Source organism: Xenopus tropicalis, chromosome 3 (assembly GCF_000004195.4).
Source record: "Xenopus tropicalis strain Nigerian chromosome 3, UCB_Xtro_10.0, whole genome shotgun sequence".
NCBI classification, from domain to species: Eukaryota; Metazoa; Chordata; class Amphibia; order Anura; family Pipidae; genus Xenopus; species Xenopus tropicalis.
The window spans coordinates 27,853,154-27,870,806 of record NC_030679.2 but is presented as its reverse complement, the minus strand read 5'-3'; the positions used below and the strand labels follow the sequence as shown (position 1 = coordinate 27,870,806).

Here is a 17,653-nt window from a genome sequence, read left to right as displayed (position 1 = left end):
CAGTCTCCCACAGGAAGTGGTCACAGCAGTGACTGACAGGCTTAGCTCAACAGTAGCAGGGAAAACCCCTCCCAGTTTCCTCCTTCTGTGTCTCTCTGCTCCCTGGCGGCATAGATTTGCTTGTGCTGCTGCCAGATCAATAAGCTTAGTTGTAAAATGTAAACAAATATAATAGTAATGTAACCCCTATTTGGCTGATAAAGACAAATATGTCCAGCTAGTGAATAGTGAATTGCCCCCCCCCCCCCGCTGTCCTATTCGTCTACAATTTTATTGTTATTGTTACTTTTTTTATTAACTATGTTTCTATTCACGCCCTCTTCTATTCATATTCCACCCTCTCGTTCAAACCACTGCCTAGTTGCTAGGGTAAATAGGACCCTAGCAACCAGATAGCTGCAGACATACTATACTAGAGAGCTCCTGATTAAAAATCTTAATAACTGAAAAACCATGAAGACCAGATGTAAATTGTCAGAATACCATATCTATACCATACAAAAAAGTTAATTTACTGTGAACTACCGCTTTAAGGCCTTAATATTTCCCTAAATAATGTCATATGACCTATCTGGCCCCTTACAGACTGTGAGCCTTGGAACATGTTTCCATCATAAAAAAGCACCACTGCCCCCTGCACTACATTTTCACAAGCAATTGAGTTACTAACAGGCTGGTGGCTGGTTGAATCAACTTGCTTTCATTTCAACTAAAAAGGGATAAGTATTCTTTACTAACTTTATCAAAACCATTGTGTTTTTTTTACTGTTGGGTTTTATTTATTTTTTTTCATAAGTAATTGTTGTTTTTGGAGCTAATTTACAAAGTTTGTGGGATCCATAGGCTTACAGCAGGTTACATTCCCTTGTAATTACCCTCAGCTTGAGGAGGGTGGGGTTTGATTAGTTCACCTTTACAGGCTGCATAAATAGAACCACAGGCACTCCAGTGGAGCTTGCTCTGGTGGTAGGTGCTCTGTAAGTGTTTGCTCTTTAAGTGGGACTCTGTAAGTGGAGTTATAAACTCAGGGAGTTAAAAACAAGGTAAAACAAGGTATTTACTACAAGTCCTTATACCTATTTTTGTTTAACTGTTCTTGTAACTGGGAGAATGAGTGGTAGCAACATTGAAGGTCTGACACAGTGCACAGCCTGCCACATGTATGCAGTTGTGGAACAACAGTTCCAAAGTGCATACCTCTGTTGTGGATGTGAGCGAATTGCCACTTTAGAGGCTCGCGTTAGAGTCCTAGAGGAACACGTCGCAACACTGCGTTCAATCAACAATCTTGAGAGGGGTCTCTTGTTAACTGAACAAGAACTAGTGGGGTCAGATAGTAGGGGGGGAGGGGAGCAGCAAAAGGATGATAGGGCAGTAAGCTGGGTGACAGTTAGAAAATCTAGTGTGGGGAAAAGGAAAAGGGAGGCTGCTCCAGGGTTTGCGCATCCCAACAGATTTGCCAGATTGTGTGAAGAAGATGGGAGTGTGAACTCTGGATTGGCGGTTCTAGGTGAGGCTGATCTCTCTAACAGCCGGGAGACCAGTTTCACTAGTAGTGGTGGGGAGGAGAGCAGAGCTAGGCCTAAACAGATGGTGGTTATAGGGGATTCGATCATTAGGAAAGTGGACAGGGTAATCTGTCGAGCGGATCGCTTCAACCGGACAGTTTGCTGTCTTCCTGGTGCCAGGGTTCGGCATGTGGTTGATCGGGTTGACACATTATTGGGAGGGGCTGGGCATGACCCGGCTGTCTTGGTACATATCGGTACTAACGACAAAATGAACGGTAGGTGGGGGACTTTAAAGAGTGAGTTCAGGGATCTAGGCTCTAAGATTAGGCAAAGGTCCTCCAATGTCATTTTTTCGGAAATTTTGCCGGTGCCGCGTGCAAGTTTAGGGAGACAGCGGGAGCTTAGGGAGCTAAATGCGTGGCTAAAGTCTTGGTGTAGGAAGGAAGGGTTTGGGTTCCTAGAGCACTGGGCTGACTTTTCCTTGGGGTACAATCTATACAGCCCTGACGGATTGCACCTCAATGGAAGGGGGTCTGCTGTGCTAGGGGAGAGAATGGTTAAGAGGTTGGAGGAGTGTTTAAACTAGACAAGGGGGGGGTGGGTGAGCTAGAATTCCATGGGAAAATTAGTGTAGACGGGGTAGGGGGACTAGCAAAGGGTTGTGGGGGAGGAGTGAGGGGGGCATATAGTTTATCAGATAAGGAGCTTCCGTTACAAGGAAAGCAGTCTCATAATTGCCTTAGCTCTAATTCTCCCTTAGCTAATGTAAACATCAGAGGGAGAAGTAATAATCTCCGCTGCATGCTGGCTAATGCGCGTAGCTTGTCGGGTAAATTAGGGGAGCTGCAAGCTATTGCATGTATTGAAAATTATGATTTAATAGGTATCACTGAGACCTGGTGGGATGATAAATGCGACTGGGCTGTGAATTTAAATGGTTATACGCTTTTTAGGAGGGACAGAGAGATTAAAAAGGGTGGAGGGGTTTGTCTTTACGTAAAGTCAGACTTAAAGCCATGTAATAAAGACATTACCAATGAAAACGTCGAATCTCTTTGGGTAGAAATTTCAGTAGGGCTGAAGGTCACAAAGAAAATGATCATTGGTGTATGTTATAAACCACCCCGTATAGATGAGGGGGATGAGGCCCAGCTATTGTTGCAAATGGAGGAGGCTTCAAAACTGGGTCAAGTTGTTGTTATGGGGGACTTTAATTATCCGGACATTGACTGGAGTAATGGGGTGGCTAAGTCAGAAAAAGCTAGTAGGTTTGTAAATATGCTAAATGACAACTTTTTATTTCAGGCAGTTCAAGAACCCACTAGGAATGATGCTATTTTGGACCTGGTGATTTCTAATAATAATGAACTTATCTCTAACATTTTTGTGGGTGAGCATTTGGGGAACAGTGATCACAACATGGTCTCCTTTGAGATAATGCTGCAGAGACAGCGCTATAAGGGAGTAACTAAAACACTCAATTTTAGACGTGCAGACTTTGCCAGTATAAGGGCATCTCTGCAATGTGTCAACTGGGAAAGGCTTTTCATGGGGTTAGACACAGAAGGAAAATGGAACATCTTTAAAACATTGCTTTGTAGGTATACACAACAGTATATCCCCCTAGTAAGCAAGGAGAGGCATCGCAAAGCAAAACCTTTATGGCTGAATAAAAGTGTTATTGTCGAGGTTGGTAAGAAAAAACGTGCTTTTAGGGCATTCAAGTTAGCTGGGACAGCGGAAACTTTCATCAGGTACAAGGAAGCAAATAAAGCATGCAAAAAAGCTATCAAGCAAGCTAAACTAGAGATGGAAAGGGATATTGCAGCTAGGAGTAAAAAGAATCCAAAATTATTTTTTAATTATGTGAATAGTAAAAAAATGAAGCAAGAAGGGGTGGGAACTTTATTATCACGGGGGGGTACGTTGGTTGATGAAAACGGGGAAAAAGCTGAAATTTTGAACTCTTATTTTTCATCTGTCTATACATCTGAGGAGCCAGATAATGAAGGCTTCCCTTGTAATATGCCCAGTTCTAGTAATTTAGCTACTGACGCATGGGTCACTCGGGAGGAAATTCAAAAGAGACTTGAACATGTAAAGGTAAACAAAGGTCCAGGGCCGGATGGGATTCATCCCAGGGTATTAAATGAGCTGAGCGCTGTGATTGCCAAACCTCTTCACTTAATTTTTCAGGATTCATTGAGGTCTGGCATGGTGCCAAGAGACTGGCGGATTGCTAATGTGGTGCCGTTATTTAAAAAGGGATCCCGTTCTCAGCCTGAAAACTATAGGCCTGTTAGTCTGACATCAGTAGTAGGAAAACTTTTGGAAGGGGTAATAAGGGATAGGGTACTTGAATACATTGCAGTTCACAATACTATTAGTTTGTGCCAGCATGGTTTTATGCGTAACAGATCTTGCCAGACTAATTTAGTTGCCTTTTATGAGGAGGTGAGTAGGAACCTTGATGCTGGAATGGCAGTTGATGTCATCTACTTGGACTTTGCTAAAGCGTTTGATACAGTACCTCACAGAAGGTTAATGATCAAATTAAGGAATATTGGCCTAGAACATAATATTTGTAATTGGATAGAGAACTGGCTGAAGGATAGAGTACAAAGAGTGGTTGTAAATGGAACATTTTCTAATTGGACCAGTGTGGTTAGTGGAGTACCGCAGGGGTCAGTCCTTGGGCCTTTGCTGTTTAACTTGTTTATTAATGACCTGGAGGTGGGCATAGACAGTATTGTTTCTATTTTTGCTGATGACACTAAATTGTGCAAAACTATAAGTTCCATGCAGGATGCTGCCGCTTTGCAGAGCGATTTGACAAAATTAGATAACTGGGCAGCAAACTGGAAAATGAGGTTCAATGTTGATAAGTGCAAAGTTATGCACTTTGGTAGAAATAATATAAACGCAAACTATCTACTGAATGGTAGTGTGTTGGGGGTATCCTTAATGGAGAAGGATCTAGGGGTTTTTGTTGATAACAAGTTGTCTAATTCCAGGCAGTGTCATTCTGTGGCTACTAAAGCAAATAAAGTGCTGTCTTGTATAAAAAAGGGCATTGACTCAAGGGATGAGAACATAATTTTGCCCCTTTATAGGTCCCTGGTAAGGCCTCACCTTGAGTATGCAGTGCAGTTTTGGGCTCCAGTCCTTAAGAAGGATATTAATGAGCTGGAGAGAGTGCAGAGACGTGCAACTAAACTGGTTAAGGGGATGGAAGATTTAAACTATGAGGTTAGACTGTCGAGGTTGGGGTTGTTTTCTCTGGAAAAGAGGCGCTTGCGAGGGGACATGATTACTCTGTACAAGTACATTAGAGGGGATTATAGGCAGTTGGGGGATGTTCTTTTTTCCCATAAAAACAATCAACGCACCAGAGGTCACCCCTTTAGATTAGAGGAAAGGAGTTTCCATTTGAAGCAGCGTAGGTGGTTTTTCACGGTGAGGGCAGTGAGGTTATGGAATGCCCTTCCTAGTGATGTGGTAATGGCAGATTCTGTTAATGCCTTTAAGAGGGGCCTGGATGAGTTCTTGATCAATCAGAATATCCAAGGCTATTGTGATACTAATATCTACAGTTAGTACTAGTGGTTGTATTTATAGTTTATGTATGTGAGTGTATAGATTGGTAGGTGTGGGTTAGGTGTGCTGGGTTTACTTGGATGGGTTGAACTTGATGGACACAGGTCTTTTTTCAACCCTATGTAACTATGTAACTATGTACAGTAATATTAATTCTACAATTGTTCCATCAATATCTGATATTTAGTTAGTTGCCCTTTAAAGTCTTGCCTTTGCCTCGTGGAGACTTTCCTTTCTCCCAGGAGCATCTTTTGTTATTTTCAACCACTGAGCTAGACGTATTGCTTTAATAGGCTGAATTTAGCTCACATTAATCCACTTGAGCCCTCAGACAGCGAATTCTGCTCTGTAAAAGCTCAGAATTGTACTTTCAGGCAGGGTGCTGTCACTCACTTTCCCATGGGGATATGCATTTATAAACCTGTAGCACAGTGATACGATAAATAACTATACATAACTTATAAATAATTGCCATATAACCTACTAAGTGCAAAGCATAAAAGCTCTGTACCTAATGGCTGTAATGGGAAGGAAGTAGTGGGTTCCCCAGCACTCTGCACCCCCTTGCTTGTTCCTTATGGATGAAGTGAAAGCTCGAAGTGTTAACTGAGCCCTCTGGTGCTGCACTGTGCCAGAAATGAGAATGTTTACTTCCAGGGGATCTGTACTTATAGTTCATGTTCTGCGTTTAGCATTTCTGTCTGCATCCACTGTTACCCATACACAAGGCAGACTGAGGGCAATTGTGTTGGTTTGGGCTCAAAGGATTCCATTATCCACTACAATATAAGTGCCGTTATGTTGTACTGGGCAGCACAGGTGGCACTTAGCACAGAACTACATGATCAGCTTCATTGTGCTCCTCAGATAGCAGCTGTGGCTTTGCAGTTAGGGGACAGAATCCCCCACCAGTGGCACAAGAACAGACAATGTCCCTGCTTACAGCCCTGCCTAGTGCTGCATGTGGTGTAAGGGGAAATAACCAGCAGCTCTGTGCACTTACAGAAACATGGAGAGAAATAAAGGGTCAGGCATTTTACCCTTTACAGGTAAGGTACACATGGGGGATGGCTAAAGAATAATAGTATAATAGTATAGGATAATGCTGGCTGGGTACCCTTAGACCTTCATGCAGTTTAGAGGAATTTTAGGTTGATAAAAGCAGAACCAGACTGGCCCTGATATGGTACTGTTATTAACCAATGTGGAATCCATAGGCCGTCTTTAGTGAGTGCTCCAAGCACTGTAACTTGGCCCGCTACATGTGTGGCCAACTGGGACTATTATCCAGCTGGTAGCCTATTCCGCAACATTTGGCACAAAATAAACACAATGTGTGTATCAAAGCAATCAAACTGTGCTCGGACCTGATTCCAAGTACTATGTGCATCATAGTTTTGTTTCTACAGAAACACACTACCCTCTTTTTTTAAAATAAAGAACGACCCTGTATGCTCCAGTGCTTTGAGTAATTAGAAAGTTGTAAAGTGAACAAGCCTTCAGATTCTTCTTTGCCCTCTTGTGCAAAAACCAAAGATTTTTTTTAATGGAAACAAAGGACTAGATTGATGATCAGCACAAACCCTATTCATTTTATTGTCAGTTGTTCTGTATGTGACATAATGGCTATACACCATCTGACTGGCCCACGGGAGAGAACAGACCACTGAGTTGGGAAGCAGTTAATGCTCTCAGTAGTGTTTGAAATCATTTATTTTATGATTATTGTACTGTGGCACATAGAGAGATTGCAGTTACAGGGGGGGGTAACATTGGCCCTTTTTTCTAATAAGCAACAGAAGGAATAAGTTAGTGGGGCTCTATCATCAGGGGGCCGAGGTGAGCAGTAAGGCAAATTTCTCTGAGCTGTTCCCCCCGCTGCAATGCGCATAGCTGGGAATAAAAGCAGCAGCGCTCTGTTATGGAATCCGCTATTGTTCTTATCAGGGAACAGACAGCTGCTCACTGTGCTTCTGGATAAGAGCTAAAATACACAGTGTTAGATTGAGTGTGAGGGACCTTGTGGCTACAGCACTGCAACATTGTTTTGAGTGAATGAAATGAATAACAGACACAGGCACTGGAAGCATGGCCTTTGGAAGGAAGAGGGGACAACAGAGAGCCGATTCACGGTGTCACCATAAACAGAGATAGCTGAGCCTTTCACTGTAGGAAAAGTCTAGGAAATGTTGGAACATAAAATCAGAACAGAGCTTGAAAGTAATAATGAATTTAGGGACAGTTAAGTTATCTGATCATCTGTGTGTTCATCTGGGGACACTGATATTAACGAATATCCTGGAGCAGAATTTCTCCTAGTGAATTTCTCTTCTAGCTGCACTGTTACCGTATGTCTCACAACAGGGGCTGCTGCTCCATCTCTTCCACCACCATCTGCTTTTTGTCACCTCCGATCATGCAATATGGCAATGTAATGTGCGTCCTGGCTGGAGTCAGTGCGCTGGAATGTCTCATCATGTGTTTCTCTCTCAGGCCTTAAATAGACTATGGCGGTAAATGAGGTATAAAATATTACATAAGAAGATAAACTACAGAAACTACAATACCAATAAACTGCAAAAAAAATCGGTGCCAAAACCTCTTAGTTCAGATCAACTACATTTTGGTAAAGGTTTTTCATATTTTAGGTCTAAATATATAAATATAATAGGGGAAGTTTTTAGTAGTACAAAATAGCAAAATGAAAATAAACATTTTTATTTGTTTCTGAACAGAGCCCTATAAGTTAGAAAATGTTTGCCCAGAAATACGAATAGGAACCAATAAGATGTGGGGACCACTAAATGCTGCCTGCTGATTGGTTGCTAAAGGTTACTGCACGTGGGCAAACCAAGTGTGTTGTAGAATACTGCCTTCCACCATCATTTATTTATTTATATAGCACCAGCAGTAACCAGACATAAATTGAGAGCTCAAACAGGTAGAGCTCATAGCCATAAAGCTGTGTGTATCACCGTCCCTACAGTGCAGCAGGGATAACATCATGTTGTGGGGATGTTTTTCAGCTAGGGAACTGCTCAGGACTGAGGAAAGGAGCAAGTCTAGGAAAAACCTATTTAATTCTGAGTTGAGGTAGGCAGGGCAATGGTGTAAATAAGGGATAATACTGCAGAGGGAGCCCTGGGTTGTGCTTCCGCAGTGGAGCAGCACTAGTGTGAATCACATTGCACTTACAGTGGATTACTGCGCTGCTCACTGTAGAGATTTCTGTGAAAGGAGGTTCAAAAAATATATCTTTCAGGGGGGCCTGGGCCTTCGAAGTTTGACCACTGGGGGCAGGGGTCCACTATACAGATGGGAACCTAAACACAAAGCCAAAGCTACAATGGAGTTGTACAGATGGGAACCTAAACACAAAGCCAAAGCTACAATGGAGTGGTTTAAAACCAAGAACTGGAAGGTCTAAGATTAGCCCAGTCAAAGCCCAGACTCCAATGCAACTGACAATCTGTAGCAAGCAGTGTTGGACTGGGTGTGCTGGACCCAATGGGCTACCACCTCAGGGGCCCCCCACCCCAGTCGCAAGCTTCTTCGCACAGCAAACCCAGTGCACCCCCCACTGCACACAAGTTTGTGCCCTGTACTACGTCTTCCCCTTATGGCCATGATCAGTGAGGGGGGCAGCGTCCACAGTCCCCAGCAGAGAGCAGGCCTGGGTCGGTGGGGCGCACTGGATTTTTCCCGTTATCCCGCCAGTCCATTCCAACCCTGTGATACTTAAAAAATGCTATTTATCAAAGCTCCATCCAACCTGACAGAGCTTGAGCCAAAGGGCAGATATGTCAGTATCAAGAGGTACAAAGCTGGCAGAGACCCCAAAAGACGCACAGCTGTAATTGCATAATTGTAACCAAAGATTTTTGTTTTGTGCCACAATAAAGACAATTTTTCCCCTTTAAAGTGTTGCATTAATGCATTTTAATTCCCGGTTGTAATAAAAATAAAATGTGGAAAAATCCAAGTAGGTAAAAAAAGCCAAGTCATGCTATAGCCTGCAGGAAGTCCCTATCTTGTGTTTTTCCCCTGATTACATAGAGCCTCTTATTTTCCCAGTGCAGAATTATACAAGATATTTCTCATTCCAATGACAGTGATAGTGGAAACCCTGCTGTACAATCCATATACAGTGTTACCCAAATGCCTCGGGGCTAGAGAAATGTTCCCAAGGCCGAGGGGTTACATGGTTCTACTTACAGGCCTTAATTTTGTTGCTGCAAAGAAGAGTTTCCTAAAAGTTCAATCACATTAGAACTTACATGGAAGGAACAGTTTGCCAGAAGCTTTGTATAGGCCCAACTACTTTTGCCAAAGCACGATCACTCTGTTTTGCACTTGGCTTGCTGTGAATAGGGGGGCTATTAAGGCCCCTTTTAGAGGTCAATGGGAGTTTGTAATGATAGAGATGGTAGTTCTAGGTGTTAGTTACAAGGGGGGGGCAAGAATGGAACTTTTTTAAGTGTGAGTTAAAAGGTTAGAATCAAAGTACCTTACAACATGGGGGGAGCCAATTCCCTACCTCCCACCTTTAGGGTTGCAGTGTTAGATGCAGGAGGGAGTGTTGTCACAGAATCTGGCCGAGGGACTGCCATAGGTGTAACCAAAAAGAAGCTGTGATTTATTGGCCCGGCTTTGTTAAGGAGTCTCTCTATTCAGGTCTATGGGGGAGCTCAGAAGGTTGGACCCTCAGGCTTGGCCCAGGGTGTTAAAGCTAAGATTGGTAGACTTATTAAGTTTAATGGAGTTATTCTACTGCAGGCAGCCTTCAGCTCCTAATGAGCATTTATATCAACATTCGACACATACTGTTTGTGGTTGAATTAAGAGCGCTTATGTTTATGGTGTAAGTTTATTAATAAATCAAGCTGCAGTTTTTTCACCGAATTTTATGTTGAAAAATGTTGGGGGAGGGCACGCTAGTAACAGAGTCTGCCCTCGTCATGTTCTTCCAAGCACATTTAGTTGGGTTTCTATTAGACAGTTAGACATACCAATCTAACTATGGAGGATAAACGGTTAGACACCGCCCTCTGCTGCCAGGAAATGAATATGCCTTGACATAACCTTTGCTGTATATGAGAATAAAACTGGATTCTGTTCCACAGATACAGTAGGGCTCGTGTACATCTGCTAGTGTGTTATCAGACCCAGCTGGTATTTCACCAGTGTAGTTATTATAAATTAAGGGCAATAAACTTTGCAATGTAAATTTGCAATAACTAATCCTCTGGCTCCAGCCCTCCCCAATCCACCTTTGATACACCCCAGCTGCCTCCAAATCCCTCCCCAGCTCATCCCTCTACCCTGCACTACTCACTAAGTTTACTAGCTGTGCCCCGGATGTCATCGACCTGCCCTCTAGTAGACATGTCCCCATCCTGGCCTACAACGCTATAAAAGGTGGCAACCCTAATGCCTTCATAACTCCCTCATCCCCAGGGCTGAACAGAGGTTTGCGATGGCATTCCATAGGGAAAGGCAAATACAGATACAGGCACAGCTGGTTTCCTGATCACACAAAGGTTGGAAGGTTCCTTCTTTTTAAACTTCAGCAGATGCCTGCTTTGTATTGGGGGCCCATGTGGCAGAAAGACATAATTGGAAAACGATGCCATTATCATGTTGGGTATAGACAGACAACACAATGATGGCTGTAGGTTCAAACAGTGTAATATTGGCTTTTGCTGCCACTTACATTTTAGAAATGATTACTATTTCAGAAAAAGAGACTTTGAAACCCTCTTTTTCTATACTGCTTCCCCCAAGGTGGGGGGAACTTGCCTGCTCCTATGGAGTTTTTCCACTCGAGGAGGGCAAGAGTACGTGCTCCAGGTCCCTATAATTGTTTTTAAAAGAACAGATCATAAGAAAAACAAAACTGGGTAAATTTATATATTTTAGAAAAGGATGATGACTTTGCAGGTCTTGCTGCTGCACCAAGGGAACCCACCAAATCCCTGTCTGACTCCTCTGTATTTATTTTGTTAGGAGGAGGGAGATGTTATTGTGTGTTTCACTTCCCATAAAGTCTTTTATGTTCTGGCTCAGTCTTCCCATTGATTGGCAGCCATGTTCCTGTTTACCAGTCCTGCTTCTAAACTATCCAATAGTAACATAATTTTGCCTCTTTATAGGTCCCTGGTAAGGCCTCACCTTGAGTATGCGGTGCAGTTTTGGGCTCCAGTCCTTAAGTAGGATATTAATGAGCTGGAGAGAGTGCAGAGACGTGCAACTAAACTGGTAAAGGGGATGGAAGATTTAAGCTATGAGGTTAGACTGTCGGGGTTGGGGTTGTTTTCTTTGGAAAAAAGGAGCTTGCGAGGGGACATGATTACTCTGTACAAGTACATTAGAGGGGATTATAGGTAGTAGTAATGTGCAGATCAACAAACCCTTATATGTAACAAAAGGCACTCAGTTTGCCCAGGTGCAGTAACCCATAGCAACCAATCAACAGGAAGAACTTAGTGTCTTTTATTACATATGGGGGTAATTGCCTAATGTCATGAAGTGGGTGGGACCAGCAGGTTTGCTGGAAGTGGAAGTCGGGCATAGTAAGGTCGTGGGTGGGGAGGGCATAAGGGAAAGCTCAGCACTAACCTCCCCACAACCTGCAAATACTGAGCCCAAACACGTCTTACCCACAGGTAAACCCGCAGGTTTCAGACACATCACTATTAGACAGTTGGCAGGGGATCTTTTTTCACACAAAAAATAGTATGAGGCCCCATTTAGACTTGAAGCAACACAAATGGTTCTTTACAGCTGCTGGGTGATGATGTGATGGCAAATTCTGTTGGAGGCTTGGGTGACTTTTTGAACAAGAATATTTTAGAAGCTAATTTGTAGGGGCTGAACTTGATGAAGTATTGTCTTTTTTCAACCCAAACATGTAGCTTCTATACTCTAGTAAGAGCTTTATCGGCGCCATTCATGTGACTTGTGCCAGGTTCTGGGGCACAGCAGAACAATTTAAGAAGGTAATGTTCTTCTCTGGCACGTAGCCAACTTGCCCACTCTTGTTCTTAGTCTGGAACACAATTTAGGAAAGTACAGATCGTTACTGGATCCTCAGACAAACGAGTTTCATTAGTGCAGGTGTGGAGGGGGGGACAGAGTGTGCTCTCAGCGCCATCAATCTGCGGGCAGAGGAGGAAATCCTTTTATAGCAAACACACCAGAACATCAGGGCTATAAAGCAAATGCAAGTGTGCACTCTTAGGTGCATGACTTATTGAAAGTGATTATTATCTTACTTCACTGAACAGTAACCCATAGTAAGCCACAGAATTACACAGATAAATCTATATTAAGGAAGTATAAAGTGAAAAGAGGGTTAGCCCATGATATGCCATGTGATAATGCAATATTACCAGGAAATAAATTGTTTCTTCTTGTAGAGTGACTTATGGGGTGGACACAGTCCCCTATTAGTTCTTTCTCTCATGCTCGCATGGGCCTGCGTGTGTGCTTGTCGGGGTATGTGATTGCTAGGAATTTTCAACTTGACGAGGATTTTCCCCCCATCTTAAAAAGAAAATAGTAGTCTTTTGTTTGAAATTGCTCTTTATGTTTAATGCTTGGTGGTTTCTAAATTATTAAACTTTTGTTCTGCAAATTGCTTTGTAGTTCCTAGAGATCCACTTACCCTAGGGCAAAGTCACGCGGGGAGTTCTGTTGCCAGTGCAAAATTGGCTCCTGTGCAAGTGACGAAACGGCACAAAATATTGGCAATGACCAGCTGAATTGTGTGACAATGTTTCCTTGCAAAATGTCTCTCGATTGTGTGATTGAGTGGTTTGGGCCTGGCATCTGCCATCATAGCCAGTGCTAATGTATTTTATGCATTTAGTCACCAGCACAGGGGAGATTTTGCATGTGATATTGTCCAAATGCTAACAAATCCAGTGGGAATGGCTCTCTATTCTGTGGATTCTGGCAAATGCCAGGGGGGCTGCTGTAAGATGCCATATTGTCATTATTTATTGGGCTGGGAATGGGAATGGCTCTCTATTCTGTACAAAATAGGGGGGCTGTTTGGGCCTCTGTGAATTTGAAATGCCCATTTTGAATCCCAGTCCAGGCCTGCTTAGCCCTTTCTATTATATCTTTACTCTGTCCCTCTGCCCCTTTTCTCACAGCTTCGTCTTTTTAATAGATTAAACATTTTCCGGGTGTTCTTGCTTAATTCTCTTTGTTGTCAGATGTTGATACTGTTGTCATAGAACTTTACTGGGGACAGCAGGATTTTCAAATTATAATATTTATGAGCCGTCTGTAGCATTTTGTGTTTCTTAAAGGGGTGTTTCACCTTCTGGTTAACGTTTTGTTCTAGAATGGCCTATACTTAATTGGTCTTCATTTTTATAGTTTTTTTAATTATTTGCCTTCCTTTTATTGTTATTGTTACTGTGTATTACTTATTGTTTTATTTAGGCCCTCCTCTGTTCATATTCCTGTCTGTCTTTCAAACCACTGCCTTGTTTCTAGGTTAAACTGAACCCTAGCAACTAGATAGCTGCTGAAATTCAAAACTGGAAAGCTGCTGATAAAAAGCTAAATAATTTAAAAACCACAAATAATGAAAAATGAAGACCAATTGCAAATTGTTTCAGAATAGCACTCTTTACATTATACTAATTTAAAAGAGTAAGGTGTCATCTTGGATTTCTTATATCCTTGTTCCATGTCTGTATGGAGAGAAGAATAACTTCTTCATAAAGTGCTATTTTTTAGAGAGTTCTGGATCATTATTGTGCTTACCCTATACTGACATTTTACTTCCCTGACTGTAAATATACTTTTGCAAAGAGCTCAGCTTCTACTGATGTTGAACTGGGGGATGATTATTATCAGGTTGAATATGGTGTTCTGTATGTGACATAATGGCTATAAACCCTCTAACTGGCCCATGGGAGAGAACAGACCACTGAGTTGGGAAGCAGTTAATGCTCCCAGTAGTGTTTGAAATCATTTCTTTTATGATTACTGTACCGTGGCACATAGAGAGATTGCAGTTACAGGGGGGTAACCTTGGCCCTTGTTTCTAATAAGCAACAGAAGGAATAAGTTAGTGAGGGAGTTATCATCAGGGGGGCGAGGTGAGCAGTAAGGCAAATTTCTCTGAGCTGTTCCCCCCGCTGCAATAGCTGGGAATAAAGGGAACAGACAGCTGCTCGCTGTGCTTCTGGATAAGAGCTAAAATACACAGTGTTAGATAGAGTGTGCCCATTCTGGAGCAAAGGTGGCCACACACTGGCCAATAAAAGCTGTCAATTCTTCCCACCCCTTTTCTGGTCCGCGTTTGGGGTACAGCTGATAACCTGCTAGACTGATTATCTGGCTAAGAATCTAATAAAATATTTATATTGTGCAGGTAAGAAAATCCCAATTGCAAGAGGACCACATAACTATGCTCATGCAGTTCTGCCCTGATGGGTCTCTCCAGGCCCCTATAATGATTCAGATGTTGGCCTTGGGGGCCAGAAGATTGAATAATCACAACGTATTGAAGGATAAGGATCTGCTTGTACCTCTCCAAAGGAGCAGAAGTGTACAAGGTATGGCCCCTTTTATCATAGAGTATTTATAGTGGGCAGTTTATAAAAGAAAATCCAAGAATACCTCACAGGGAGCAATCCATATTCAGTAGATTAGTGCAGATATTACGTTTAGTTGCATGTTCTATACAGGTCTCAATCAGTGCCTTAAAAAAAGTAGGGTTGTCGGCTCATTTCTTTAAAACCAAATAGATCACATTCACATTCTATGTAGCAAAGAAGCTGTTATTTAATAAAGTGTTGAACATGCATTTATACTATATCATATGGCATTTCTATGAGAGTCCTGGTGTAAATGGGTAAGATGGACACCAATCAATGCTTTTCTCTCCATGATTTAAAGCACAGTAGAACAGTAGTTGAGGTATAAAACATAAATAATTCCAAATATATAGAAATAATAATACATGTAAAATGCAAATAAACAGATTTTACTAAGAACCGATGCAAATGTCAAGTCAAAACACTTTGTTCCGACCAACTTACTTTGGTAAATATTTTTCATATTTTAGGCCTTAAAATAGATTTTAGGTTTAAGCAGAACAAAAAAAAACACAACAACAACAAAAAAAAAAAACATTCTCAGGGAAGTTCTTATTAGTGCAAAAATAGTATTTCCCCTTTAATTATTTCTTTACAGACAAAGTCTTATAGGATCCTGCCCTCCTGAGTAGAATCGTACTAGAGTCCCAGCGGTAGTTTTGATAGGTCCCCACGTATAGTCTGCACACCATCACATGCTCACACAGTGTACATCCCATATATATTTCCCATAATACTGTGCACCTAGACTCAACTTCACACGCGTGGAGAGGGTTACGGGTGGTATTTTATTTCATGCAGAAACAAATGCTTCTGGCATCACCACGACGACAATGAGGTGTTCAAGGTGAGCTTTCTAATCCTCCGGTTTCGCTTGGCTTTGTTGGTGGGGGAGGAGCCGCCCGCATCTACAGAATAAAAGAGAAAAGAAGTCTGAACAGTGCGCAGAATCTCTGCCAAACCTGGATTTTAAATTAATCAGATATTTGTAATGGTGACAATAAAGGTTATATATATCAAGGAGGTGCAAATTATAAGGGCTGGTTTCCCTTTTCTTTTTGTCTATATTACTATTTCTTTGACCCTGCGCATCATTCTACTATTTAGTAGCTCCCCTTTCAATCTGTACAATGCACAGAATGCAAATGATACCACAGGGCCAGGGATTAAGCCCCTCCCATGCCTGACTCAGCTCTGCCCACAGATGGGGGCAGCCATTCAAAAGGAGAAAAGGCAAAGGTTACATAGCAGATAACAGATAAACTCTGTTGAATACAATGGTGTTTTATCTGGTATCTGCTATGTAACCTGGGCCTTTTCTCCCTTTTTCCACCTTGAATTGCTGCCCCCCATGGTTACACAGCAGCTTAATTAATAAACTATAGTAGTGTTCATAAAGCAAACACACTAGTTTTACTAGTGCAGAGCAACAGCACATTATATTTGAATTACTTTAAAACTCTTTCATTTTTTTGGTTACTGTTCCTTTAGCCAAGGAAAAATACAGGATCCAGATGTGCAAAGCTGGAATGCACTTGCCCCAAAACACTTGCGGCTGCAATAAATGCAACATATTGGTTATGGGGAGGTTAGCGCTTATACAACCACAAAGTGTTTGGTACGTATATGGTGAAAATCAAACAGTAAAATTATCTGTTTAATCTGTTTTAATTGCACTTTGTAACAAGTACCATAACAAATACCATAGTTACCATTAGTTAAGAAAACAATAAAATTAAAAAAAAACAAGACCCTGCTCTACTCTACTTTATTATACCACTCTTGGTTCCATCCCCTGATATTACAAACGTCAAAGAGTGATATCAGTTATATGTTTTTGTTTTTCTCAGTGCAGATGTAGAATTATATAAAATATTTCTAATTCCAATGACAGTCATAGTGAAAACCCTGCTGCACAATCCATATACAGTGTTACCAAAATGCCTTGTGAAAAACTCAAAGTTTATAAAGTGAGGTGTTGAGAAATGTTCCCATGGCCGAGGGGGTTATACGGTTCTACTTACAGGCCTTAATCTTGTTGCTGCAAAGTCTGGGGAGCCTTGAGAGCACTGGGAACCATTGTGTCTGGGATCTGAAAAAGAAAAGAACACCTGATAGAAGAGTTTCACAAAAGGTCTATCACAAAAGAAAACATGAAAGGAACAGTTTGAAAATAAGCACTTAGGTTATTCAGCATTTTCAAAAGTGACATTGGATCTGTATTCCCACAGTATCCCTTTCATGTTTAGCATTTCCTTCCAAGTTGCATAAAGCAGAGAATAAAAGAGTAACCTGTAGAGGAATCTGCCGCTGCTCCTGCAGGAGGTTGTGTTGTTTGGTTGGAGAAAGGTGCAAACGTGGGAGGTAAGAATGATGGTGGAGCTGGGGATGGGAGTTCCTGCAAAAATAAATGCAAATATCGGTCAGTTCTAAGTCTCACTAACCATACCAGGCAGGCAGATCCCTTGCACACTACTATTAAGGTTCAGGGTTACCCTGAGTGATGAATTGTCCAGCCATTTCTGCAAGCAAGACAAATAAGGGCTCATTTACCAACACAGTGCACTGTGTCATATTTGAGATCTATATTGCCTTTATATCCCAGAATTCTAGCAGGAATTTGGACCAAAGCATGTGTCTCAACGATTGCCAAAATACATGCAAATTAACCTCTGTTTGGTAAAGTTGCTCATTTTCCTTTTTGCATTTATATATTAATTGCATCAATTCTAGTTCAAATAGACCCTAGCAACTAGATAGCTGCTTGAATTCTAAACTGGAGAGCTGCTGAATAAAAATCTAAATAACTCAAAAATATAAATAATAGAAAATCAAGACCAACTGCAAACTGTCTTAGCACTGTCTATATTATACTAAAAGTTAATTTAAATGTAAATAACCCCATTTTAACAGTTAAATATAGTA

The 17,653-nt window shown here is 41.7% G+C and overlaps 1 protein-coding gene across 1 annotated transcript in view; it reads right to left on the bottom strand.

The window, feature by feature from the left end:
- Positions 1 to 14,890: 14,890 nt before the first annotated feature.
- fchsd1 (FCH and double SH3 domains 1) overlaps positions 14,891 to 17,653 on the bottom strand; it is a 54,805-nt gene continuing 52,042 nt past the window's right edge. Inside the window, exons 19-21 of the mRNA XM_002939991.4 lie at positions 17,021 to 17,126; positions 16,753 to 16,820; positions 14,891 to 15,636 (exon numbers count right to left, since the gene is read on the bottom strand). Of these exons, the coding sequence (XP_002940037.4) occupies positions 15,571 to 15,636; positions 16,753 to 16,820; positions 17,021 to 17,126 (240 nt within the window). The 3' untranslated portion in view covers positions 14,891 to 15,570. The remainder of the gene's footprint in view (positions 15,637 to 16,752; positions 16,821 to 17,020; positions 17,127 to 17,653) is intronic.